Source organism: Lissotriton helveticus, chromosome 5_2, assembly GCF_964261635.1.
Source record: "Lissotriton helveticus chromosome 5_2, aLisHel1.1, whole genome shotgun sequence".
Classification (NCBI taxonomy): domain Eukaryota; kingdom Metazoa; phylum Chordata; class Amphibia; order Caudata; family Salamandridae; genus Lissotriton; species Lissotriton helveticus.
In genome coordinates, this window is record NC_136066.1 from 15,642,573 (window position 1) to 15,667,635 (window position 25,063).

A 25,063-nucleotide genomic window follows, 5' to 3' on the forward strand; every position below is an offset into this window, starting at 1 on the left:
CATCAGCGGTCTAGCCCTGTGTACATGTTCCTGTTCCCTGTCAGCGGTCTAGCCGTGTTTACATGTTCCTTTTTCCCATCAGCGGTCTAGCCGTGTTTACATGTTCCTGTTCCCCGTCAGAAGTCTAGCCGTGTGTACATGTTCCTGTTCCCCATTAGTGGTTTAGCCGCGTGTACATGTTCCTTTTCCGCATCAGCGGTCTAGCCGTGTGTACATGTTCCTGTTCCCCTCAGCGGTTTAGCTGCGTGTACATGTTCCTGTTTCCCGTCAGCGGTCTAGCCGTGTTTACATGTTCCTGTTTCCCGTCAACGGTCTAGCCCTGTGCATGTGTTCCTGTTGCCCTTCAGTGGTCTAGCCCTGTGTACGTGTTCCTGTTCCCCGTCAGCGGTCGAGCCCTGTGTACATGTTCCTGTTCCCCATCAGTTGTCTAGCCCTGTGTACGTGTTCCTGTTCCCCATCAGTGGTCTAGCCCTGTGTACGTGTTCCTGTTCCCCGTCAGCGGTCTAGCCCTGTGTACGTGTTCCTGTTCCCCGTCAGTGGTCTAGCCCTGTGTACGTGTTCCTGTTCCCCGTCAGCGGTCTAGCCCTGTGTACATGTTCCTGTTTCCCGTCAACGGTCTAGCCCTGTGCATGTGTTCCTGTTGCCCTTCAGTGGTCTAGCCCTGTGTACGTGTTCCTGTTCCCCGTCAGCGGTCGAGCCCTGTGTACATGTTCCTGTTCCCCATCAGTTGTCTAGCCCTGTGTACGTGTTCCTGTTCCCCATCAGTGGTCTAGCCCTGTGTACGTGTTCCTGTTCCCCGTCAGCGGTCTAGCCCTGTGTACGTGTTCCTGTTCCCCGTCAGTGGTCTAGCCCTGTGTACGTGTTCCTGTTCCCCGTCAGCGGTCGAGCCCTGTGTACATGTTCCTGTTCCCCATCAGTGGTCTAGCCCTGTGTATGTGTTCCTGTTCCCCGTCAGCGGTCTAGCCCTGTGTACGTGTTCCTGTTCCCCGTCAGCGGTCTAGCCGTGTGTACATGTTCCTGTTCCCCGTCACTGGTCTAGCCCTTTGTAAGTGTTCCTGTTCCTTGTCAGCGGTCTAGCCCTGTGTACATGTTCCTGTTCCCCGTCAGTGGTCTAGCCCTGTGTACGTGTTCCTGTTCCCCGTCAGCGGTCTAGCCCTGTGTACATGTTACTGTTCCCCATCTGCGGTCTAGCCCTGTGTACATATTCCTGTTCCCCATCAGTGGTCTAGCCCTGTGTACGTGTTCCTGTTCCCCATCAGCGGTCTAGCCCTGTGTATGTGTTCCTGTTCCCCGTCAGCGGTCTAGCCCTGTGTATGTGTTCTTGTTCCCCATCAGCGGTCTAGCCCTGTGTACGTGTTCCTGTTCTCCGTCAGCGGTCTAGCCCTGTGTACGTGTTCCTGTTCCCCATCAGCGGTCTAGCCCTGTGTACGTGTTCCTGTTCCCCATCAGTAGTCTAGCCCTGTGTACATGTTCTTGTTCCCCACCAGCAGTCTAGTCCTGTGTACATGTTCCTGTTCCGCATCAGCGGTCTAGCCCTGTGTACATGTTCCTGTTCCCTGTCAGCGGTCTAGCCGTGTTTACATGTTCCTTTTTCCCATCAGCGGTCTAGCCGTGTTTACATGTTCCTGTTCCCCGTCAGAAGTCTAGCCGCGTGTACATGTTCCTGTTCCCCGTAAGCGGTCTAGCCCTGTGTACATGTTCCTGTTCCCCACCAGCGGTCTAGCCATGTGTACATGTTACTGTTTTCCATCAGCGGTCTAGCCGTGTGTACATGTTCCTGTTCCCCATTAGTGGTTTAGCCGCGTGTACATGTTCCTTTTCCGCATCAGCGGTCTAGCCGTGTGTACATGTTCCTGTTCCCCTCAGCGGTTTAGCTGCGTGTACATGTTCCTGTTTCCCGTCAGCGGTCTAGCCGTGTTTACATGTTCCTGCTCCCCATCAGCGGTCTAGCCCTGTGTACATGTTCCTGTTCCCTGTCAGTGGTCTAGCCCTGTGTACGTGTTCCTGTTTCCCGTCAACGGTCTAGCCCTGTGTATGTGTTCCTGTTGCCCGTCAGTGGTCTAGCCCTGTGTACGTGTTCCTGTTCCCCGTCAGCGGTCGAGCCCTGTGTACATGTTCCTGTTCCCCATCAGTGGTCTAACCCTGTGTACGTGTTCCTGTTCCCCATCAGTGGTCTAGCCCTGTGTACGTGTTCCTGTTCCCCGTCAGCGGTCTAGCCCTGTGTACGTGTTCCTGTTCCCCGTCAGTGGTCTAGCCCTGTGTACGTGTTCCTGTTTCCCGTCAGCGGTCGAGCCCTGTGTACATGTTCCTGTTCCCCATCAGTGGTCTAGCCCTGTGTACGTGTTCCTGTTCCCCGTCAGCGGTCTAGCCCTGTGTACGTGTTCCTGTTCCCCGTCAGCGGTCTAGCCGTGTGTACATGTTCCTGTTCCCCGTCACTGGTCTAGCCCTTTGTAAGTGTTCCTGTTCCTTGTTAGCGGTCTAGCCCTGTGTACATGTTCCTGTTCCCCGTCAGCGGTCTAGCCCTGTGTACGTGTTCCTGTTCCCCGTCAGCGGTCTAGCCCTGTGTACATGTTACTGTTCCCCATCTGCGGTCTAGCCCTGTGTACATATTCCTGTTCCCCATCAGTGGTCTAGCCCTGTGTACGTGTTCCTGTTCCCCATCAGCGGTCTAGCCCTGTGTATGTGTTCCTGTTCCCCGTCAGCGGTCTAGCCCTGTGTATGTGTTCTTGTTCCCCATCTGCGGCCTAGCCCTGTGTATGTGTTCTTGTTCCCCATCTGCGGTCTAGCCCTGTGTATGTGTTCTTGTTCCCCGTCAGTGGTCTAGCCCTTTGTAAGTGTTCCTGTTCCTTGTCAGCGGTCTAGCCCTGTGTATGTGTTCCTGTTCCCCGTCAGTGGTCTAGCCCTGTGTACGTGTTCCTGTTCCTTGTCAGCGGTCTAACTCTGTGTATGTGTTCCTGTTCCCCATCAGCGGTCTAGCCCTTTGTATGTGTTCCTGTTCCCCGTCAGCGGTCTAGCCCTGTGTACACGTTCCTATTCGCCATCAGCGGTCTAGCCCATTTGTACGTGTTCCTCTTCCTTGTCAGCGGTCTAGCCTGTGTACATGTTCCTGTTCCGCATCAGCGGTCTAGCCCTGTGTACATGTTCCTGTTCCCCGTCAGCGGTCTAGCCCTGTGTACATGTTCCTGTTCCCCGTCAGCGGTCTAGCCCTGTGTACACGTTCCTGTTCGCCATCAGCGGTCTAGCCCTGTGTACATGTTCCTGTTCCCCATCAGCGGTCTAGCCATGCATACATGTTCCTGTTTAACATCAGCTGTCTAGTCCTGTGTACATGTTCCTGTTCCCCGTCAGCGGTCTAGCCCTGTTTACATGTTCCTGTTCCCCATCAGCGGTCTAGCCCTGTGTACATGTTCCTGTTCCTTGTCAGCGGTCTAGCCCTGTGTACATGTTCCTGTTCCACATCAGCGGTCTAGCCGTGTGTACATGTTCCTGTTCCCCTCAGCGGTTTAGCTGTGTGTACATGTTCCTGTTCCGCATCAGCGGTCTAGCCCTGTGTACATGTTCTTGTTCCCCATCAGTGGTCTAGCCCTGTGTACATGTTCCTGTTCCCCGTCAGCGGTCTAGCCGTGTTTACATGTTCCTGTTTCCCATCAGCGGTCTAGCCGTGTGTACATGTTCCTGTTCCCCGGCAGCGGTCTAGCCGTGTGTACATGTTCCTGTTCCCCATCAGCGGTCTAGCCGTGTGTACATGTTCCTGTTCCCCGTCAGCGGTCTAGCCGTGTGTACATGTTCCTGTTCCCCATCAGCGGTTTAGCCGTGTGTACATGTTCCTGTTCCCCGTCAGCAGTCTAGCCCTGTGTACATGTTCCTGTTCCCCACCAGCGGTCTAGCCGTGTGTACATGTTCCTGTTTCCCATCAGTGGTCTAGCCGTGTGTACATGTTCCTGTTCCCCATCAGCGGTTTAGCCGCGTGTAAATGTTCCTGTTCCGCATCAGCGGTCTAGCCGTGTGTACATGTTCCTGTTCCCTTCAGCGGTTTAGCTGCGTGTACATGTTCCTGTTCCGCACCAGCGGTCTAGCCCTGTGTACATGTTTCTGTTCCCTGTCAGCGGTCTAGCCGTGTTCACATGTTCCTTTTTCCCATCAGTGGTCTAGCCCTGTGTACATGTTCCTGTTCCCCTTCAGCGGTCTAGCCCTGTGTACATGTTCCTGTTCCCCACCAGTGTTCTAGCCGTGTGTACATGTTCCTGTTCCCCATTAGTGGTTTAGCCGCGTGTACATGTTCCTTTTCCACATCAGCGGTCTAGCCGTGTGTACATGTTCCTGTTCCCCTCAGCGGTTTAGCTGCGTGTACATGTTCCTGTTCCCCGTGAGCGGTCTAGCCGTGTTTACATGTTCCTGCTCCCCATCAGCAGTCTATCCCTGTGTACATGTTCCTGTTCCCTGTCAGCGGTCTAGCCATGTTTACATGTTCCTGTTCCCCATCAGCGGTCTAGCCCTGTGTACGTGTTCCTCTTTCCCGTCAACGGTCTAGCCCTGTGTACATGTTCCTGTTCCCCATCAGTGGTCTAGCCCTGTGTACGTGTTCCTGTTCCCCGACAGCGGTCTAGCCCTGTGTACGTGTGCCTGTTCCCCGTCAGTGGTCTAGCCCTGTGTACATGTTCCTGTTCCCCATCAGCGGTCTAGCCCTGTGTACGTGTTCCTCTTTCCCGTCAACGGTCTTGCCCTGTGTACATGTTCCTGTTCCCCATCAGTGGTCTAGCCCTGTGTACGTGTTCCTGTTCCCCGACAGCGGTCTAGCCCTGTGTACGTGTGCCTGTTCCCTGTCAGTGGTCTAGCCCTGTGTACATGTTCCTGTTCCCCGTCAGCGGTCTAGCCCTTTTTTACGTGTTTATGTTCCCCGTCAGCGGTCTAGCCCTGTGTACGTGTTCCTGTTCCCCGTCAGTGGTCTAGACCTGTGTACGTGTTCCTGTTCCCCATCAGCGGTCTAGCCCTGTGTACATGTTCCTGTTCCCCGTCAGCGGTCTAGCCCTTTGTACGTGTTCCTGTTCCCCGTCAGCGGTCTAGCCCTGTGTACATGTTCCTGTTCCCCGTCAGCGGTCTAGCCCTTTGTACGTGTTCCTGTTCCCCGTCAGTGGTCTAGCCCTGTGTACGTGCTCCTGTTCCCCGGAAGCGGTCTAGCCCTGCGTACGTGTTCCTGTTCCCCATCAGCGGTCTAGCCCTGTGTACATGTTCCTGTTCCCCATCAGCGGTCTATCCCTGCGTACGTGTTCCTGTTCCCCATCAGCGGTCTAGCCCTGTGTACATGTTCCTGTTTCCGGTCTAGCCCTGCGTACGTGTTCCTGTTCCCCATCAGCGGTCTAGCCCTGTGTACATGTTCCTGTTCCCCATCAGCGGTCTATCCCTGCGTACGTGTTCCTGTTCCCCATCAGCGGTCTAGCCCTGTGTACATGTTCCTGTTTCCCATCAGCGGTCTATCCCTTTGTACGTGTTCCTCTTCCTTGTCAGCGGTCTAGCCCTGTGTACATGTTCCTGTTCCGCATCAGCGGTCTAGCCCTGTGTACATGTTCCTGTTCCCCATCAGTGGTCTAGCCCTGTGTACACGTTCCTGTTCGCCATCAGCAGTCTAACCCTGTGTACATGTTCCTGTTCCCCGTCAGCGGTCTAGCCCTGTGTACATGTTCCTGTTCCCATCAGCTGTCTAGTCCTGTGTACATGTTCCTGTTCCCCGTCAGTGGTCTAGCCCTGTGTATGTGTTCCTGTTCCCTGTCAGCGGTCTAGCCTTGTGTACGTGTTCCTGTTCCCCATCAGCGGTCTAGCCCTGTGTACATGTTCCTGTTCCCTTTCAGCGGTCTAGCCCTGTTTATGTGTTCCTGTTCCCCGTCAGCGGTCTAGCCCTGTTTTTGTGTTCCTGTTCCCCGTCAGTGGTCTAGCCCTGTGTACATGTTCTTGTTCCCCGTCATCGGTCTAGCCCTGTTTACATGTTCCTGTTCCTTGTCAGCGGTCTAGCCCTGTGTACATGTTCCTGTTCCCCATCAGCGGTCTAGCCATACATACATGTTCCTGTTTCCCATCAGCTGTCTAGTCCTGTGTACATGTTCCTGTTCCCCGTCAGCGGTCTAGCCCTGTTTATATGTTCCTGTTTCCCGTCAGCGATCTAGACGTGTGTACATGTTCCTGTTCCGCATCAGCGGTCTAGCCATGTGTACATGTTCCTGTTCACCTCAGCGGTTTAGCTGCGTGTACATGTTCCTGTTCCGCATCAGCGGTCTAGCCCTGTGTACATGTTCCTGTTCCCCGTCAGCGGTCTAGCCGTGTTTACATGTTCCTATTTCCCATCAGTGGTCTAGCCGTGTGTACATGTTTCTGTTCCCCGTCAGTGGTCTAGTCCTGTGTACGTGTTCCTGTTCCCCATCAGTGGTCTAGCCCTGTGTACGTGTTCTTGTTCCCCGTCAGCGGTCTAGCCGTGTGTACATGTTCCTGTTCCCCATTAGCGGTCTAGCCGTGTGTACATGTTCCTGTTCCTATCAGCGGTCTAGCCCTGTATACATGTTCCTGTTCCCTGTCAGTGGTCTAGCCCTGTGTACATGTTCCTTTTCCCCTCAGCGGTTTAGCTGCGTGTACATGTTCCTGTTCCCATCGGTCTATCCCTGTGTACATGTGGGTCACAGACACCTCATAAAAAGAACCCCTCAATAGTAGTAAGGTACTCATGTAATGAGATGCTACAGGTCGGTAACACAAAGAACCTCTTAATACTAGTGAAGTACTCAGATATGGGGTGTCACAGACCATTCATACTAAGAGCTCCTTTAAACTAGAGGTGGGCGTTACAGAAACTTTACACACAGCACCCCTTAATACTAGCGAGGTATTTAGGTAATGTGGGTGTTACAGAAATAATGTGAATGACAAAGAACAATTATACACAGAACCTTATTCCACTAATGAGGTACTGAATAATGTAGGTGTCAAGAAACCCACATAAACCCCTTCATACATAATCATCAATCTCCACCGTGGTGGACACCACAGTCATGGCCAGATCCACAGGCCTTTGAAGGAACTATCCTTCCAGTACCCACGGACCTCGGCCTTACTCTGGAAGAAGCAAAGGACACTCGAGAGGAGGAAGAACAAAGAGCCCAGAGGTACCCTGGAGCCACCACCATCACTACAACAGAATCAGAGCCAAAGAAAGAACAAACAAGCCACCACCATCACCACAACAGAATCAGAGCCAAAGAAAGAACAAACAAGCCACCACCATCACCACACAGAATCAGAGCCAAACAAAGAACAAACAAGCCACCACCATCACCACACAGAATCAGAGCCAAAGAAAGAACAAACAAGCCACCACCATCACCACAACAGAATCAGAGACAAAGAAAGAACCAACAAGCCACCGCCATCACCACAACAGAATCAGAGCCAAAGAAAGAACCAACAAGCCACCACCATCACCACAACAGAATCAGAGCCAAAGAAAGAACAAACAAGCCACCACCATCACCACAACAGAATCAGAGCCAAACAAAGAAGAAACAAGCCACCACCATCACCACAACAGAATCAGAGCCAAAGAAAGAACCAACAAGCCACCACCATCACTACAACAGCATCAGAGCCAAAGAAAGAACCAACAAGCCACCACCATCACCACAACAGAATCAGAGCCAAAGAAAAAACCAACAAGCCACCACCATCACCACAACAGAATCAGAGCCAAAGAAAGAACCAACAAGCCACCACCATCACCACAACAGAATCAGAGCCAAAGAAAGAACAAACAAGCCACCACCATCACCACACAGAATCAGAGCCAAAGAAAGAACCAACAAGTCACCACCATCACCACAACAGAATCAGAGCCAAAGAAAGAACTAACAAGCCACCACCATCACCACAACAGAATCAGAGCCAAAGAAAGAACCAACAAGCCACCACCATCACCACAACAGAATCAAAGCCAAAGAAAGAACAAACAAGCCACCACCATCACCACACAGAATCAGAGCCAAAGAAAGAACCAACAAGCCACCACCATCACCACAACAGAATCAGAGCCAAAGAAAGAACTAACACGCCACCACCATCACCACACAGAATCAGAGCCAAAGAAAGAACAAACAAGCCACCACCATCACCACACAGAATCAGACCCAAAGAAAGAACAAACAAGCCACCACCATCACCACACAGAATCAGAGCCAAAGAAAGAACCAACAAGCCACCACCATCACCACAACAGAATCAGAGCCAAAGAAAGAACCAACAAGCCACCACCATCACCACAACAGAATCAGAGCCAAACAAAGAAGAAACAAGCCACCACCATCACCACAACAGAATCAGAGCCAAAGAAAGAACCAACAAGCCACCACCATCACCACACAGAATAAGAGCCAAACAAAGAAGAAACAAGCCACCACCATCACCACAACAGAATCAGAGCCAAAGAAAGAACCAACAAGTCACCACCATCACCACAACAGAATCAGAGCCAAAGAAAGAACTAACAAGCCACCACCATCACCACAACAGAATCAGAGCCAAAGAAAGAACCAACAAGCCACCACCATCACCACAACAGAATCAAAGCCAAAGAAAGAACTAACAAGCCACCACCATCACCACAACAGAATCAGAGCCAAAGAAAGAACCAACAAGCCACCACCATCACCACAACAGAATCAAAGCCAAAGAAAGAACCAACAAGCCACCACCATCACCACACAGAATCAGAGCCAAAGAAAGAACCAACAAGCCACCACCATCACCACACAGAATCAGAGCCAAAGAAAGAACCAACAAGCCACCACCATCACCACAACAGAATCAGAGCCAAAGAAAGAACCAACAAGCCACCACCATCACCACAACAGAATCAAAGCCAAAGAAAGAACTAACAAGCCACCACCAGCCACCGGGCCAGGTCACTGTGAATTCAAGTGACCAAGACAAAGACGTGGGTGTGCCCCACAGGGCGTGTCATTATATGTTATGTTATAAGGGTTTGTAAGGCGCGCTCATGACCTGGGAGGGAATGAGGTGCCAGAGAAGCTGTGAACTGGACTGTCTGTCTGGAGCCTCCTAGCTGTACGGCCAGGTTTCGCTTTCCGTCTGAATTCCACCAGGGAGCAGGCTGCTCTGATGTGTAGAGGGAGCTTGTTACAGGGCTTTAGTGTGGAGAGAGAGAGGGCAGCCCCCTGCAGGGGATGGGGCAAGGAGCAGGCCAGCTGGTCTGAGGTATCTGGACAGAATGTGCACCTTGGCAGTTTTAAGTAACATTAGACAATATTTATTTTGATCATCTCTCAAGAACATTAAATGTATTAGTTCATTACATTTATATAAACAGTTAAGTCTTCAAATTCTACAAACATTATATTTTTTGCCATCGAAACTAAGATTCTATACTAAGTTTACCATTCCAAAATGGCGACGACCTTATCGTCGAATGAGTGCTTCTGGGTCTTTTGAGAAAAGTGTTTAACGCTCTGAGCTGTCGAATGCGGTCATTTGTTCTCTTCTGCGTCTGAGATACTCGGATCATGTGGGTGGCAAAGAACTTTCCTACACAGCACCCGTTAATATAGCGAGATGCTAATGTGAGTGACCTGACCACAGGGTCGGACTGGGACAGAACATAGGCCCAAGCACCAAAATAAAATTGATCCCAATTCACTAACCAGAGAGCTAAAAAAGTGATACTATCAAGGAAATCAACTATAAAAACCGCCCGACAACTGCTAAAAACCGGCCCACACACTGATCTGTCAGAACAGCCCATCGGGCACTGCCAGATTGCCCTGTAGGCCAGTCCGACCCTGCCTGATCTTCGAACACACCCTAGCTCCAGCACAACGGTAATAATCTGCTATACATATGATATTTGGGGTACACTTACCCGACGCCCTTTCAACCCTCTTGTCCCAGGGGGGCCGCGTGGACCCGGGGCACCCTGCAATATTAAACATCACTTTTAGAATCACTGATTTCAACATTCTTTATGTTAAAATACGAACAAAAACGGGCAGTGGTGACTGTGAGGCTCTGACCAGTTGGTGTGGGTGAGTCATATCCAACCCACGGATCTGAATCCGCCCAGAGGTGGGGACACGAATGCAGGCGGGTGTATGGTGGTGCAAGGCGACCAACCACCTTCGATGGCTAAAAAGAAAATATTGAAATGGACCCTCATGGGCTCTAGCCACAAAGGGGTTGAGGAGTGCCGGTGGCCCCTGAAATCCACCCGCTGCTGGTCAATAGGGCATTGTGGGGCTTCACAAGGTGGACATTGTAAGACAATTAGCGTGCACTAGACCGGCTCTAACCTGGCCACAGGCAGGACTAGAAGTATTTGTCACAGGCTACATGGATAGGGCGACGGTCACATGATACACAGACTATGTGGATAGTGCCACAGTCACATGATGCAGAGACCACATGATTAGGGTGGTAATCCTGGACTCACCCAGAGCTGGGGTATTCCAGAGCCGCACTGTTACCCTGAGCTGAAGTAATCTAGACTCGCACCATTACCCTAAGCTGAAATATCCTAGAGTTGCACCGTTACCCTGAGCTGAGGTATTCTAGACTTGCACTGTTGCCCTGAGTTGAGGTATTCTAGAGTTGCACTGTTGCCCTGAGCTGAGGTATTCTAGAGTTGCACGGTTACCCTGAGCTGAAGTATTCTAGAGCCACACTGTTACCCTGAGCTGAGGTATTCTAGAGATGCACTGTTACCCTGAGCTGAGGTATTCTAGAGTTGCACTGTTGCCCTGAGTTGAGGTATTCTAGAGTTGCACTGTTGCCCTGAGCTCAGGTATTCTAGAGCGCATGGTTACCCTGAGCTGAGGTATTCTAGAGCCATACTGTTTCCCTGAGCTGAGGTATTCTAGAGCCGCACTGTTACCCTGAGCTGAGGAAATCTAGACTCGCACCATTACCCTGAGCTGAAATATCCTAGAGTTTCACCGTTATCATGAGCTGAGGTATTCTAGAGTTGCACTGTTGCCCTGAGTTGAGGTATTCTAGAGTTGCACTGTTGCCCTGAGTTGAGGTATTCTAAAGTTGCACTGTTACCCTGAGCTGAGGTGTTCTAGAGTTGCACTGTTGCCCTGAGTTGAGGTATTCTAGAGTTGCACTGTTGCCCTGAGTTGAGGTATTCTAGAGTTGCACTGTTACCCTGAGCTGAGGTGTTTTAGAGTCGCACTGTTACCCTGAGCTGAGGTATTATAGAGTTGCACTGTTACCCTGAGCTGAGGTGTTCTAGAGTTGCACTGTTGCCCTGAGTTGAGGTATTCTAGAGTTGCACTGTTGCCCTGAGTTGAGGTATTCTAGGGTTGCACTGTTGCCCTGAGTTGAGGTATTCTAGAGTTGCACTGTTGCCCTGAGTTGAGGTATTCTAGAGTTGCACTGTTACCCTGAGCTGAGGTGTTCTAGAGTTGCACTGTTACACTTAGCTGAGGTGTTCTTGAGCTGCACTGTTGCCCTGAGTTGAGGTATTCTAGAGTTGCACTGTTGCCCTGAGTTGAGGTATTCTAGAGTTGCACTGTTACACTTAGCTGAGGTATTCTAGAGCCGCACCGTTACCCTGAGCTGAGGTATTCTAGAGTTGCACTGTTACCCTGAGCTGAGGTGTTCTAGAGTTTCACTGTTACCCTGAGCTGAGGTGTTCTAGAGTTGCACTGTTACACTTAGATGAGGTATTCTAGAGTTGCACTGTTGCCCTGATTTGAGGTATTCTAGAGTTGCACTGTTACACTTAGATGAGGTACTCTAGAGTTGCACTGTTGCCCTGATTTGAGGTATTCTAGAGTTGCACTGTTACCCTGAGCTGAGGTATTCTAGAGCCGCACTATTACCCTGAGCTGAGGAAATCTAGACTCGCACCATTACCCTGAGCTGAAATATCCTAGAGTTTCACCGTTACCCTGAGCTGAGGTATTCTAGAGTTGCACTGTTGCCCTGAGTTGAGGTATTCTAGAGTTGCACTGTTGCCCTGAGTTGAGGTATTCTAGAGTTGCACTGTTGCCCTGAGTTGAGGTATTCTAAAGTTGCACTGTTACCCTGAGCTGAGGTGTTCTAGAGTTGCACTGTTGCCCTGAGTTGAGGTATTCTAGAGTTGCACTGTTGCCCTGAGTTGAGGTATTCTAGAGTTGCACTGTTACCCTGAGCTGAGGTGTTTTAGAGTCGCACTGTTACCCTGAGCTGAGGTATTATAGAGTTGCACTGTTACCCTGAGCTGAGGTGTTCTAGAGTTGCACTGTTGCCCTGAGTTGAGGTATTCTAGAGTTGCACTGTTGCCCTGAGTTGAGGTATTCTAGGGTTGCACTGTTGCCCTGAGTTGAGGTATTCTAGAGTTGCACTGTTGCCCTGAGTTGAGGTATTCTAGAGTTGCACTGTTACCCTGAGCTGAGGTGTTCTAGAGTTGCACTGTTACACTTAGCTGAGGTGTTCTTGAGCTGCACTGTTGCCCTGAGTTGAGGTATTCTAGAGTTGCACTGTTGCCCTGAGTTGAGGTATTCTAGAGTTGCACTGTTACACTTAGCTGAGGTATTCTAGAGCCGCACCGTTACCCTGAGCTGAGGTATTCTAGAGTTGCACTGTTACCCTGAGCTGAGGTGTTCTAGAGTTTCACTGTTACCCTGAGCTGAGGTGTTCTAGAGTTGCACTGTTACACTTAGATGAGGTATTCTAGAGTTGCACTGTTGCCCTGATTTGAGGTATTCTAGAGTTGCACTGTTACACTTAGATGAGGTACTCTAGAGTTGCACTGTTGCCCTGATTTGAGGTATTCTAGAGTTGCACTGTTACCCTGAGCTGAGGTATTCTAGAGCCGCACTATTACCCTGAGCTGAGGAAATCTAGACTCGCACCATTACCCTGAGCTGAAATATCCTAGAGTTTCACCGTTACCCTGAGCTGAGGTATTCTAGAGTTGCACTGTTGCCCTGAGTTGAGGTATTCTAGAGTTGCACTGTTGCCCTGAGTTGAGGTATTCTAAAGTTGCACTGTTACCCTGAGCTGAGGTGTTCTAGAGTTGCACTTATACCCTTAGCTGAGGTGTTCTTGAGCTGCACTGTTGCCCTGAGTTGAGGTATTCTAGAGTTGCACTGTTACACTTAGATGAGGTATTCTAGAGTTGCACTGTTGCCCTGATTTGAGGTATTCTAGAGTTGCACCGTTACCCTGAGCGGAGGTATTCTAAAGTCGCACTGTTACATTGAGCTGAGGTATTCTAGAGTTGCACTGTTGCCCTGAGTTGAGGTATTCTAGAGTTGCACTGTTGCCCTGAGTTGAGGTATTCTAGAGTTGCACTGTTGCCCTGAGTTGAGGTATTCTAAAGTTGCACTGTTACCCTGAGCTGAGGTGTTCTAGAGTTGCACTTATACCCTTAGCTGAGGTGTTCTTGAGCTGCACTGTTGCCCTGAGTTGAGGTATTCTAGAGTTGCACTGTTACACTTAGATGAGGTATTCTAGAGTTGCACTGTTGCCCTGATTTGAGGTATTCTAGAGTTGCACCGTTACCCTGAGCTGAGGTATTCTAAAGTCGCACTGTTACATTGAGCTGAGGTATTCTAGAGTTGCACTGTTGCCCTGAGTTGAGGTATTCTAGAGTTGCACTGTTACACTTAGCTGAGGTATTCTAAAGTTGCACTGTTGCCCTGAGTTGAGGTAATCTAGAGTTGCACTGTTGCCCTGAGCTGTGGTATTCTAGAGTCGCACTGTAGCCCTGAGTTGCGGTATTCTAGAGTTGCACTGTTACCCTGAGCTGTGGTATTCTAGAGTTGCACTGTTGCCCTTAGTTGGGGTGTTCTAGAGTTGCACTGTTGCCCTGAGCTGTGGTATTCTAGAGTTGCACTGTTGCCCTTAGTTGGGGTGTTCTAGAGTTGCACTGTTACCTTGAGCTGAGGTATTCTCGAGTGGGACAGTTACCCTGAGCTGAGGTATTTTCGAGTTGCACCGTTACCCTGAGCTGAGGTATTCTAGAGTTGCACTGTTGCCATGACCTGAGGTAGTCTAGAGTTGCACTGTTGCCCTGAGTTGAGTTTCTCTAGAGTTGCACTGTTTCCCTGAGCTGAGGTATTCTCGAGTTGCACTGTTGCCCTGAGTTGAGGTATTCTAGAGTTGCACTGTTGCCCTGAGCTGAGGTATTCTAGAGTTGCACTGTTGCCCTGACCTGAGGTAGTCTAGAGTTGCACTGTTGCCCTGAGCTGAGGTATTCTAGAGTTGCACTGTTACCCTGAGCTGAAGTGTTCTAGAGTTGCACTGTTGCCCTGAGCTGAGGTATTCTAGAGTTGCACTGTTGCCCTGAGCTGAGGTATTCTAGAGTTGAACTGTTACCCTGAGTTGAGGTATTCTAGAGTTGCACTGTTACCCTGAGCTGAGGTATTCTAGAGTCACACAGTTACTCTGAGCTGAGGTATTCTATAGTTGCACTGTTGCCCTGAGCTGAGGTATTCTAGAGATGCACTGTTACCCTGAGCTGAGGTATTCTCGAGTTGCACTGTCCCCCTGAGTTGAGGTATTCTAGAGTTGCACTGTTGCCCTGAGCTGAGGTATTCTCGAGTTGCACTGTTACCTTGAGCTGAGGTATTCTCAAGTCGGACCGTTACCCTGAGCTGAGGTATTCTCGAGTTGCACTGTTACCCTGAGCTGTGGTATTCTAGAGATGCACTGTTACCCTGAGCTGAGGTATTCTCGAGTTGCACTGTCCCCCTGAGTTGAGGTATTCTAGAGTTGCACTGTTGCCCTGAGCTGAGGTATTCTAGAGTTGCACTGTTGCCCTGAACTGAGGTAGTCTAGAGTTGCACTGTTGCCCTGAGCTGAGGTATTCTAGAGTTGCACTGTTACCATGTGCTGAAGTGTTCTAGAGTTGCACTGTTGCCCTGAGCTGAGGTATTCTAGAGTTGCACTGTTGCCCTGAGCTGTGGTATTCTAGAGTTGAACTGTTACCCTGAGTTGAGGTATTCTAGAGTTGCACTGTTACCCTGAGCTGAGGTATTCTAGAGTCACACAGTTACTCTGAGCTGAGGTATTCTATAGTTGCACTGTTGCCCTGAGCTGAGTTATTCTAGAGTTGTCCTGAGTTGGGGTGTTCTAGAGTTGCATTGTTACCCTGAGCTGAGGTATTCTCGAGGTGCACTGTTGCGATGAGCTGAGGTATTCTAGAGTTGCACTGTCCCCCTGAGTTGCGGTATACTAGAGTTGCACTGTTGCCCTGAGCTGAGGTATTCTAGAGTTGCACTGTTGCCCTGACCTGAGGTAGTCTAGAGTTGCACTGTTGCCCTGAGTTGAGGTATTCTAGAGTTGCACTGTTACCCTGAGCTGAAGTGTTCTAGAGTTGCACTGTTGTCCTGAGCTGAGGTATTCTAGAGTTGCACTGTTGCCCTGAGCTGTGGTATTCTAGAGTTGAACTGTTACCCTGAGCTGAGTTATTCTAGAGTTGTCCTGAGTTGGGGTGTTCTAGAGTTGCACTGTTGCCCTGAGTTGAGGTATTCTAGAGTTGCACTGTTGCCCTCAGCTGAGGTATTCTAGAGTTGCACTGTTGCCCTGACCTGAGGTAGTCTAGAGTTGCACTGTTACCCTGATCTGAAGTGTTCTAGATTTGCACTGTTGCCCTGAGCTGAGGTATTCTAGAGTTGCACTGTTGCCCTGAGCTGAGGTATTCTAGAGTTGAACTGTTACCCTGAGTTGAGGTATTCTAGAGTTGCACTGTTACCCTGAGCTGAGGTATTCTAGAGTCACACAGTTACTCTGAGCTGAGGTATTCTATAGTTGCACTGTTGCCCTGAGCTGAGTTATTCTAGAGTTGTCCTGAGCTGAGGTATTCTAGAGTTGCACTGTTACCCTGAGCTGAGGTATTCTAGTGTTGCACTGTTAACCTGAGCTGAGGTATTCTAGAGTTGCATTGTTACCCTGAGCTGAGGTATTCTAGAGTTGCACTGTTGCCCTGAGTTGGGGTATTCTAGAGTTGAACTGTTACCCTGAGTTGAGGTATTCTAGAGTTGCACTGTTGCCCTGAGTTGAGGTATTCTAGAGTCACACTGTTACGTTGAGCTGAGGTATTCTAGAGTCACACTGTTACCTTGAGCTGAGGTATTCTAGAGTCACACCGTTACTCTGAGCTGAGGTATTTTAGAGTTGCACCGTTACTCTGAGCTGAGGTATTTTAGAGTTGCACCGTTACCCTGAGCTGAGGTATTCTAGAGTTGCACTGTTACCCTGAGCTGAGGTATTCTAGAGTCGCACTGTTACCCTGAGCTGAGGTATTTTAGAGTTGCACCGTTACTCTGAGCTGAGGTATTCTAGAGTTGCACCGTTACTCTGAGCTGAGGTATTCTAGAGTTGCACCGTTACCCTGATCTGAGGTATTCTAGAGTCACACCGTTACCCTGATCTGAGGTATTCTAGAGTCGCACCGTTACCCTGATCTGAGGTATTCTAGAGTTGCACTGTTACCCTGAACTAAGGTATTCTAGAGCCGCACAGTTGCCCTGAGTTGGGGTATTCTAGAGTTGCACTGTTGCCCTGAGTTGAGGTATTCTAGAGTTGAACTGTTGCCCTGAGCTGAGGTATTCTAGAGTGGCACTGTTCCCCTGAGTTGCACTGTTGCCCTGAGCTGAGGTGTTCTAGAGTTGCACCGTTGCCCTGTTGGGGTATTCTAGAGCCGCACAGTTGTGAGGAGTTGGGGTATTCTAGAGTTGAACTGTTGCCCTGAGCTGAGGTATTCTAGAGTTGCACTGTTCCCCTGAGTTGCACTGTTGCCCTGAGCTGAGGTATTCTAGAGTGGCACTGTTCCCCTGAGTTGCACTGTTGCCCTGAGCTGAGGTATTCTAGAGTTGCACTGTTGCCCTGAGTTGGGGTATTCTAGAGTTACCCTGTGCTGAGGTGTTCTAGAGTTGCACCGTTGCCCTGAGTTGGGGTATTCTAGAGCCGCACAGTTGCCCTGAGTTGGGGTATTCTAGAGTTGCATTGTTACCCTGAGCTGAGGTATTCTCGAGGTGCACTGTTGTGATGAGCTGAGGTATTCTAGAGTTGCACTGTCCCCCTGAGTTGCGGTATTCTAGAGTTGCACTGTTGCCCTGAGCTGAGGTATTCTAGAGTTGCACTGTTGCCCTGACCTGAGGTAGTCTAGAGTTGCACTGTTGCCCTGAGTTGAGGTATTCTAGAGTTGCACTGTTACCCTGAGCTGAGGTATTCTAGAGTTGCACTGTTGCCCTGAGCTGTGCTATTCTAGAGTTGAACTGTTACCCTGAGCTGAGTTATTCTAGAGTTGTCCTGAGTTGGGGTGTTCTAGAGTTGCACTGTTGCCCTGAGTTGAGGTATTCTAGAGTTGCACTGTTGCCCTCAGCTGAGGTATTCTAGAGTTGCACTGTTGCCCTGACCTGAGGTAGTCTAGAGTTGCACTGTTACCCTGATCTGAAGTGTTCTAGATTTGCACTGTTGCCCTGAGCTGAGGTATTCTAGAGTTGCACTGTTGCCCTGAGCTGAGGTATTCTAGAGTTGAACTGTTACCCTGAGTTGAGGTATTCTAGAGTTGCACTGTTACCCTGAGCTGAGGTATTCTAGAGTCACACAGTTACTCTGAGCTGAGGTATTCTATAGTTGCACTGTTGCCCTGAGCTGAGTTATTCTAGAGTTGTCCTGAGCTGAGGTATTCTAGAGTTGCATTGTTACCCTGAGCTGAGGTATTCTAGTGTTGCACTGTTAACCTGAGCTGAGGTATTCTAGAGTTGCATTGTTACCCTGAGCTGAGGTATTCTAGAGTTGCACTGTTGCCCTGAGTTGGGGTATTCTAGAGTTGAACTGTTACCCTGAGTTGAGGTATTCTAGAGTTGCACTGTTGCCCTGAGTTGAGGTATTCTAGAGTCACACTGTTACCTTGAGCTGAGGTATTCTAGAGTCACACTGTTACCTTGAGCTGAGGTATTCTAGAGTCACACCGTTACTCTGAGCTGAGGTATTCTAGAGTTGCACCGTTACTCTGAGCTGAGGTATTTTAGAGTTGCACCGTTACCCTGAGCTGAGGTATTCTAGAGTTGCACTGTTACCCTGAGCTGAGGTATTCTAGAGTCGCACTGTTACCCTGAGCTGAGGTATTTTAGAGTTGCACCGTTACTCTGAGCTGAGGTATTCTAGAGTTGCACCCTTACTCTGAGCTGAGGTATTCTAGAGTTGCACCGTTACCCTGATCTGAGGTATTCTAGAGTCACACCGTTACCCTGATCTGAGGTATTCTAGAGTCGCACCGTTACCCTGATCTGAGGTATTCTAGAGTTGCACTGTTACCCTGAACTAAGGTATTCTAGAGCCGCACAGTTGCCCTGAGTTGGGGTATTCTAGAGTTGCACTGTTGCCCTGAGTTGAGGTATTCTAGAGTTGAACTGTTGCCCTGAGCTGAGGTATTCTAGAGTGGCACTGTTCCCCTGAGTTGCACTGTTGCCCTGAGCTGAGGTGTTCTAGAGTTGCACCGTTGCCCTGTTGGGGTATTCTAGAGCCGCACAGTTGTGAGGAGTTGGGGTATTCTCGAGTTGCCCTGAGTTGGGGTGTTCTAGAGTTGCCCTGAGTTGGGGTACTCTAGAGTTGCCCTGAGTTGGGGTACTCTAGAGTTGCCCTGAGTTGGGGTACTCTAGAGTTGCCCTGAGTTGGGGTATTCTAGAGTTGAACTGTTGCCCTGAGCTGAGGTATTCTAGAGTTGCACTGTTCCCCTGAGTTGCACTGTTGCCCTGAGCTGAGGTATTCTAGAGTGGCACTGTTCCCCTGAGTTGCACTGTTGCCCTGAGCTGAGGTATTCTAGAGTTGCACTGTTGCCCTGAGTTGGGGTATTCTAGAGTTACCCTGTGCTGAGGTGTTCTAGAGTTGCACCGTTGCCCTGAGTTGGGGTATTCTAGAGCCGCACAGTTGCCCTGAGTTGGGGTATTCTAGAGTTTAACTGTTGCCCTGAGCTGAGGTATGCTAGAGTTGCCCTGTTCCCCCGAGTTGCACTGTTGCCCTGAGCTGAGGTATTCTAGAGTTGCACTGTTGCCCTGAGTTGGGGTATTCTAGAGTTACCCTGGGCTGAGGTGTTCTAGAGTTGCACCGTTGCCCTGAGTTGGGGTATTCTAGAGCCGCAGAGTTGCCCTGAGTTGGGGTATTCTAGAGCCGCACAGTTGCCCTGAGTTGGGGTATTCTAGAGTTGAACTGTTACCCTGAGCGGAGGTGTTCTAGAGTTACACTGTTGCCGTGAACTGTGGTATTCTAGAGTTGCACCGTTGCCCTGAGCGGAGGTATTCTAGAGTTGCCCTGAGTTGGGGTGTTCTAGAGTTGCACCGTTGCCCTGAGCGGAGGTATTCTAGAGTTGCCCTGAGTTGGGGTATTCTAGAGTTGCCCTGAGTTGGGGTGTTCTAGAGTTGCCCTGAGCTGAGGTATTCTAGAGTTGCCCTGAGTTGGGGTATTCTAGAGTTGCACTGTTGCCCTGAGTTGGGGTATTCTAGAGTTGCCCTGAGTTGGGGTATTCTAGAGTTGCTCTGAGCTGAGGTATTCTAGAGTTGCCCTGAGTTGGGGTATTCTAGCGTTGCCCTGAGTTGGGGTATTCTAGAGTTGCCCTGAGTTGGGGTATTCTAGAGTTGCCCTGAGTTGGGGTATTCTAGAGTTGCCCTGAGTTGGGGTATTCTACCCTGAGTTGGGGTATTCTAGAGTTGCCCTGAGCTGTGGTTTTCTAGAGTTGCCCTGAGTTGGGGTATTCTAGCGTTGCCCTGAGTTGGGGTATTCTAGAGTTGCCCTGAGTTGGGGTATTCTAGAGTTGCCCTGAGTTGGGGTATTCTACCCTGAGTTGGGGTATTCTAGAGTTGCCCTGAGCTGTGGTTTTCTAGAGTTGCCCTGAGTTGGGGTATTCTAGCATTTCCCTGAGTTGGGGTATTCTAGCGTTGCACTGAGTTGGGGTATTCTAGAGTTGCCCTGAGTTGGGGTATTCTAGAGTTGCCCTGAGTTGGGGTATTCTAGAGTTGCACTGTTGCCCTGAGTTGGGGTATTGCAGAGATGCCCTGTTACCCTGGGCTGAGGTATTCTAGAGTTGCACTGTTGCCCTGAGTTGGGGTATTCCAGAGATGCCCTGTTACCCTGGGCTGAGGTATTCTAGAGTTGAACTGTTACCCTGAGCTGAGTTATTCTCGAGTTGCACTGTTACCCTGAGCTGAGTTATTCTCGAGTTGCACTGTTACCCTGAACTGAGGTATTCTAGAGTTGCACTGTTGCCCTGAACTGAGGTATTCTAGAGTTGAACTGTTGCCCTGAGCTGAGGTATTCTAGAGTTGCACCGTTGCCCTGAGTTGGGGTATTCTAGAGTTGCCCTGAGTTGGGGTATTTTAGAGTTGCCCTGAGTTGGGGTATTCTAGAGTTGCCCTGAGTTGGGGTATTTTAGAGTTGCCCTGAGCTGAGGTGTTCTAGAGTTGCCCTGAGTTGGGTTATTCTAGAGTTGCCCTGAGTTGGGGTATTCTAGAGTTGCACTGTTGCCCTGAGTTGGGGTATTCTCGAGTTGCCCTGAGTTGGGGTTTTCTTGAGTTGCCTTGAGTTGGGGTATTCTGGAGTTGCACTGTTGCCCTGAGTTGGGGTATTCTAGAGTTGCCCTGAGCTGAGGTATTCTAGAGTTGCACCGTTGCCCTGAGTTGGGGTATTCTAGAGTTGCCCTGAGTTGGGGTATTTTAGAGTTGCCCTGAGTTGGGGTATTCTAGAGTTGCCCTGAGTTGGGGTATTTTAGAGTTGCCCTGAGCTCAGGTGTTCTAGAGTTGCCCTGAGTTGGGTTATTCTAGAGTTGCCCTGAGTTGGGGTATTCTAGAGTTGCACTGTTGCCCTGAGTTGGGGTATTCTCGAGTTGCCCTGAGTTGGGGTGTTCTAGAGTTGCCCTGAGTTGGGGTGTTCTAGAGTTGCCCTGAGTTGGGGTATTCTCGAGTTGCCCTGAGTTGGGGTGTTCTAGAGTTGCCCTGAGTTGGGGTACTCTAGAGTTGCCCTGAGTTGGGGTACTCTAGAGTTGCCCTGAGTTGGGGTACTCTAGAGTTGCCCTGAGTTGGGGTATTCTGGAGTTGCACTGTTGCCCTGAGTTGGGGTACTCTAGAGTTGCCCTGAGTTGGGGTTTTCTTGAGTTGCCTTGAGTTGGGGTATTCTGGAGTTGCACTGTTGCCCTGAGTTGGGGTATTCTAGAGTTGCCCTGAGCTGAGGTATTCTAGAGTTGCACCGTTGCCCTGAGTAGGGGTATTCTAGAGTTGCCCTGAGTTGGGGTATTTTAGAGTTGCCCTGAGTTGGGGTATTCTAGAGTTGCCCTGAGTTGGGGTATTTTAGAGTTGCCCTGAGCTCAGGTGTTCTAGAGTTGCCCTGAGTTGGGTTATTCTAGAGTTGCCCTGAGTTGGGGTATTCTAGAGTTGCACTGTTGCCCTGAGTTGGGGTATTCTCGAGTTGCCCTGAGTTGGGGTGTTCTAGAGTTGCCCTGAGTTGGGGTGTTCTAGAGTTGCCCTGAGTTGGGGTATTCTCGAGTTGCCCTGAGTTGGGGTGTTCTAGAGTTGCCCTGAGTTGGGGTACTCTAGAGTTGCCCTGAGTTGGGGTACTCTAGAGTTGCCCTGAGTTGGGGTATTCTAGAGTTGCCCTGAGTTGGGGTATTCTAGAGTTGCCCTGAGTTGGGGTATTCTAGAGTTGCTCTGAGTTGGGGTATTCTCGAGTTGCCCTGAGTTGGGGTGTTCTAGAGTTGCCCTGAGTTGGGGTATTCTAGAGCCACACTATAGCCTGGTCTGTGCCCTTTTCTATCTCTCTGCCCCAGTCTTGCTCGTCGGTGCACCGCAGCCTCTTCCTCTCGGGTTTCTCAGGGCACTCGAGCAGGTTTTGTACTTACTGTTGGTCCTGGTACTCCTGGGGGACCGAGGGGCCCTGGGCGTCCGGGGTGACCCTAAGAAAAGAGAAAGGAGAAGAGGGTGTAAACAGGGTGGAGGCGTCAGAAACTGACCCTGTTCTACCCTCCCATCGGCATTGTGTGAGCTGTGGACTTCAAATTACCCAACTCCGGCCTGTCACCTGATTGAAATCCCTCTAAACTTTTGTATCGTGACTAGAGGACCCCACACAATAAGGTAGAATGACTTGAGGAGTCCCAGCCAATAACAGGGCAGAACAACTGGAAGAGCCACTCCCAACATCAGGGCATAATGATTCAAGAACTACCCAAAGGTGGGTCAAAATGACTCAAAAAGGCCCACAGACAAGGTGGAACAACTCAGGAAGCACCACCCAGCCACAGGGTAGAATGACCAGGGGAGGCCCACCCAACCACAGGGCAGAATGACCAGGGGAGGCCCACCCAACCACAGGGCAGAATGACCAGGGGAGGCCCACCCAGCCACAGGGTAGAATGATTGGGGGAGGCCCACCCAGCCACAGGATAGAATGACCAGGGGAGGCCCACCCAGCCACAGGGTAGAATGACCAGGGGAGGCCCACCCAGCCACAGGGTAGAATGACCAGGGGAGGCCCACCCAGCCACAGGGTAGAATGACCAGGGGAGGCCCACCCAGCCACAGGGTAGAATGACCAGGGGAGGCCCACCCAGCCACAGGGTAGAATGACGGGGGAGGCCCACCCAGCCACAGGGCAGAATGACCAGGGGAGGCCCACCCAGCCACAGGGTAGAATGACCAGCGGAGGCCCACCCAGCCACAGGGTAGAATGACCAGCGGAGGCCCACCCAGTCACAGGGTAGAATGACGGGGGAGGCCCACCCAGCCACAGGGTAGAATGACCAGGGGAGGCCCACCCAGTCACAGGGCAGAATGACCAGCGGAGGCCCACCCAGCCACAGGGTAGAATGACAGGGGAGGCCCACCCAGTCACAGGGTAGAATGACCAGGGGAAGCCCACCCAGCCACAGGGTAGAATCACAGGGGAGGCCCACCCAGCCACAGGGTAGAATGACCAGGGGAGGCCCACCCAGCCACAGGGTAGAATGACAGGGGAGGCCCACCCAGCCACAGGGTAGAATGACGGGGGAGGCCCACCCAGCCACAGGGTAGAATGACCAGGGGAGGCCCACCCAGCCACAGGGTAGAATGACAGGGGAGGCCCACCCAGCCACAGGGTAGAATGACAGGGAAGGCCCACCCAGCCACAGGGTAGAATGACAGGAGAGGCCCCCCCAGCCACAGGGCAGAATGACCAGGGGAGGCCCCCCCAGCCACAGGGTAGAATGAAAGGGGAGGCCCACCCAGCTACAGGGTAGAATGACAGGGGAGGCCCCCCCAGCCACAGGGTAGAATGACAGGAGAGGCCCCCCCAGTCACAGGGCAGAATGACCAGGGGAGGCCCACCCAGCCACAGGGTAGAATGACCAGGGGAGGCCCACCCACCCACAGGGTAGAATGACTGGGGAGGCCCCCCAAGCCACAGGGCAGAATGACCAGGGGAGGCCCACCCAGCCACAGGGTAGAATGACCAGGGGAGGCCCACCCAGCCACAGGGTAGAATGACCAGGGGAGGCACACCCAGCCACAAGGTAGAATGACAGGGCAGGCCCACCCAGCCACAGGGTAGAATGAAAGGGGAGGCCCACCCAGCCACAGGGTAGAATGACCAGGGGAGGCCCCCCCAGCCACAGGGTAGAATGACCAGGGGAGGCCCACCCAGCCACAGGGTAGAATGACAGGGGAGGCCCCCCCAACCACAGGGTAGAATGACAGGAGAGCCCCCCCCAGCCACAGGGTAGAATGACAGGAGAGGCCCACCCAGCCACAGGGTAGAATGACAGGGGAGGCCCCCCCAACCACAGGGTAGAATGACAGGAGAGCCCCCCCCAGCCACAGGGTAGAATGACAGGAGAGGCCCACCCAGCCACAGGGTAGAATGACAGGGGAGCCCCCCCCAGCTACAGGGTAGAATGACCAGGGGAGGCCCACCCAGCCACAGGGTAGAATGACAGGAGAGGCCCCCCCAGCCACAGGGTAGTATGACAGGAGAGGCCCACCCAGCCACAGGGCAGAATGACCAGGGGAGGCCCCCCCAGCCACAGGGCAGAATGACAGGAGAGGCCCCCCCAGCCACAGGGTAGTATGACAGGAGAGGCCCCCCCAGCCACAGGGCAGAATGACCAGGGGAGGCCCCCCCAGCCACAGGGCAGAATGACCAGGGGAGGCCCACCCAGTCACAGGGTAGAATGACAGGGGAGGCCCACCCAGCCACAGGGTAGAATGACAGGGGAGGCCCCCCCAGCCACAGGGTAGAATGACAGGGGAGCCCCCCCCCCCTGGCTTGTAAATGAAAGTGCCTCTTCAGTCACCAATGAGTGAGGGGGTTCAAGTCATATGTGTGCACTCGCCCTTGCCCTTGTACATCATCTCGCCCACCCATGGGCTCATACTTGCATTCACCCACTCACCAGTCCACAATAAAACACACACAAATAATCAACTACAAATGCAAGATAAAGAAAAAGAATGAAAGTAACGTGGACATCAGGTAGGGCTGACAGGGGGAGCACACCTGGGCTCTTTTGGGGGCCACCCGTCCCAGCCAATCCTCGATTAGCTCTCATGAAGCTTCAAATACTGTAAGCTTGAGAGCAGAGCGTGGATTGGTCGGGCAGGCCCACGCGCTGCAGGCAGCGCAGAGGCGGGACATGCATGCCCAATCAGCGTGGCTTTGTTGGAAAGGCAGGCGGTGATTGGTGCTGCCGTTTCCCGTCATGCCCCGCGCTGGGCTGTGACGTCACTGCGCGGAGCGCGATGGCAGCCGTCGCCGCTCCTCGTGATGCCCCCGGTGCTTCGTGGCCGTGGTTTGTTAAACACCGGGTGCCGCGGGCTCAGCGTCTCCTCGGGGTTAAGAGCGGGTGTCATGGCGGCCCTTCCGGGGGGGGCGGAGGCGTCTCCACAATCTCCTGCGTGCGGATGAAGCAGGAGTGAAGTGACACTGGCCCGGATCCGACATATGAGAATCACAGCTGCGACCATGCTGCATGAGGAGAACACACAGGGCCCGGCTCCCGTCCTCGACATAACATGTCTAACAGAGCTGTGAGAGCTTCAATGGTGTGGAGAAGTGTGGC

At 51.6% G+C, this 25,063-nt stretch overlaps 1 protein-coding gene across 1 annotated transcript in view; it reads right to left on the reverse strand.

Annotated features, from left to right (window-relative positions):
• The window catches only part of COL27A1 (collagen type XXVII alpha 1 chain), a 1,232,768-nt gene that overhangs the window by 359,627 nt on the left and 848,078 nt on the right, over nt 1–25,063 (reverse strand). Inside the window, exons 27-28 of the mRNA XM_078646681.1 lie at nt 21,869–21,922; nt 9,911–9,964 (exon numbers count right to left, since the gene is read on the reverse strand). Of these exons, the coding sequence (XP_078502807.1) occupies nt 9,911–9,964; nt 21,869–21,922 (108 nt within the window). The remainder of the gene's footprint in view (nt 1–9,910; nt 9,965–21,868; nt 21,923–25,063) is intronic.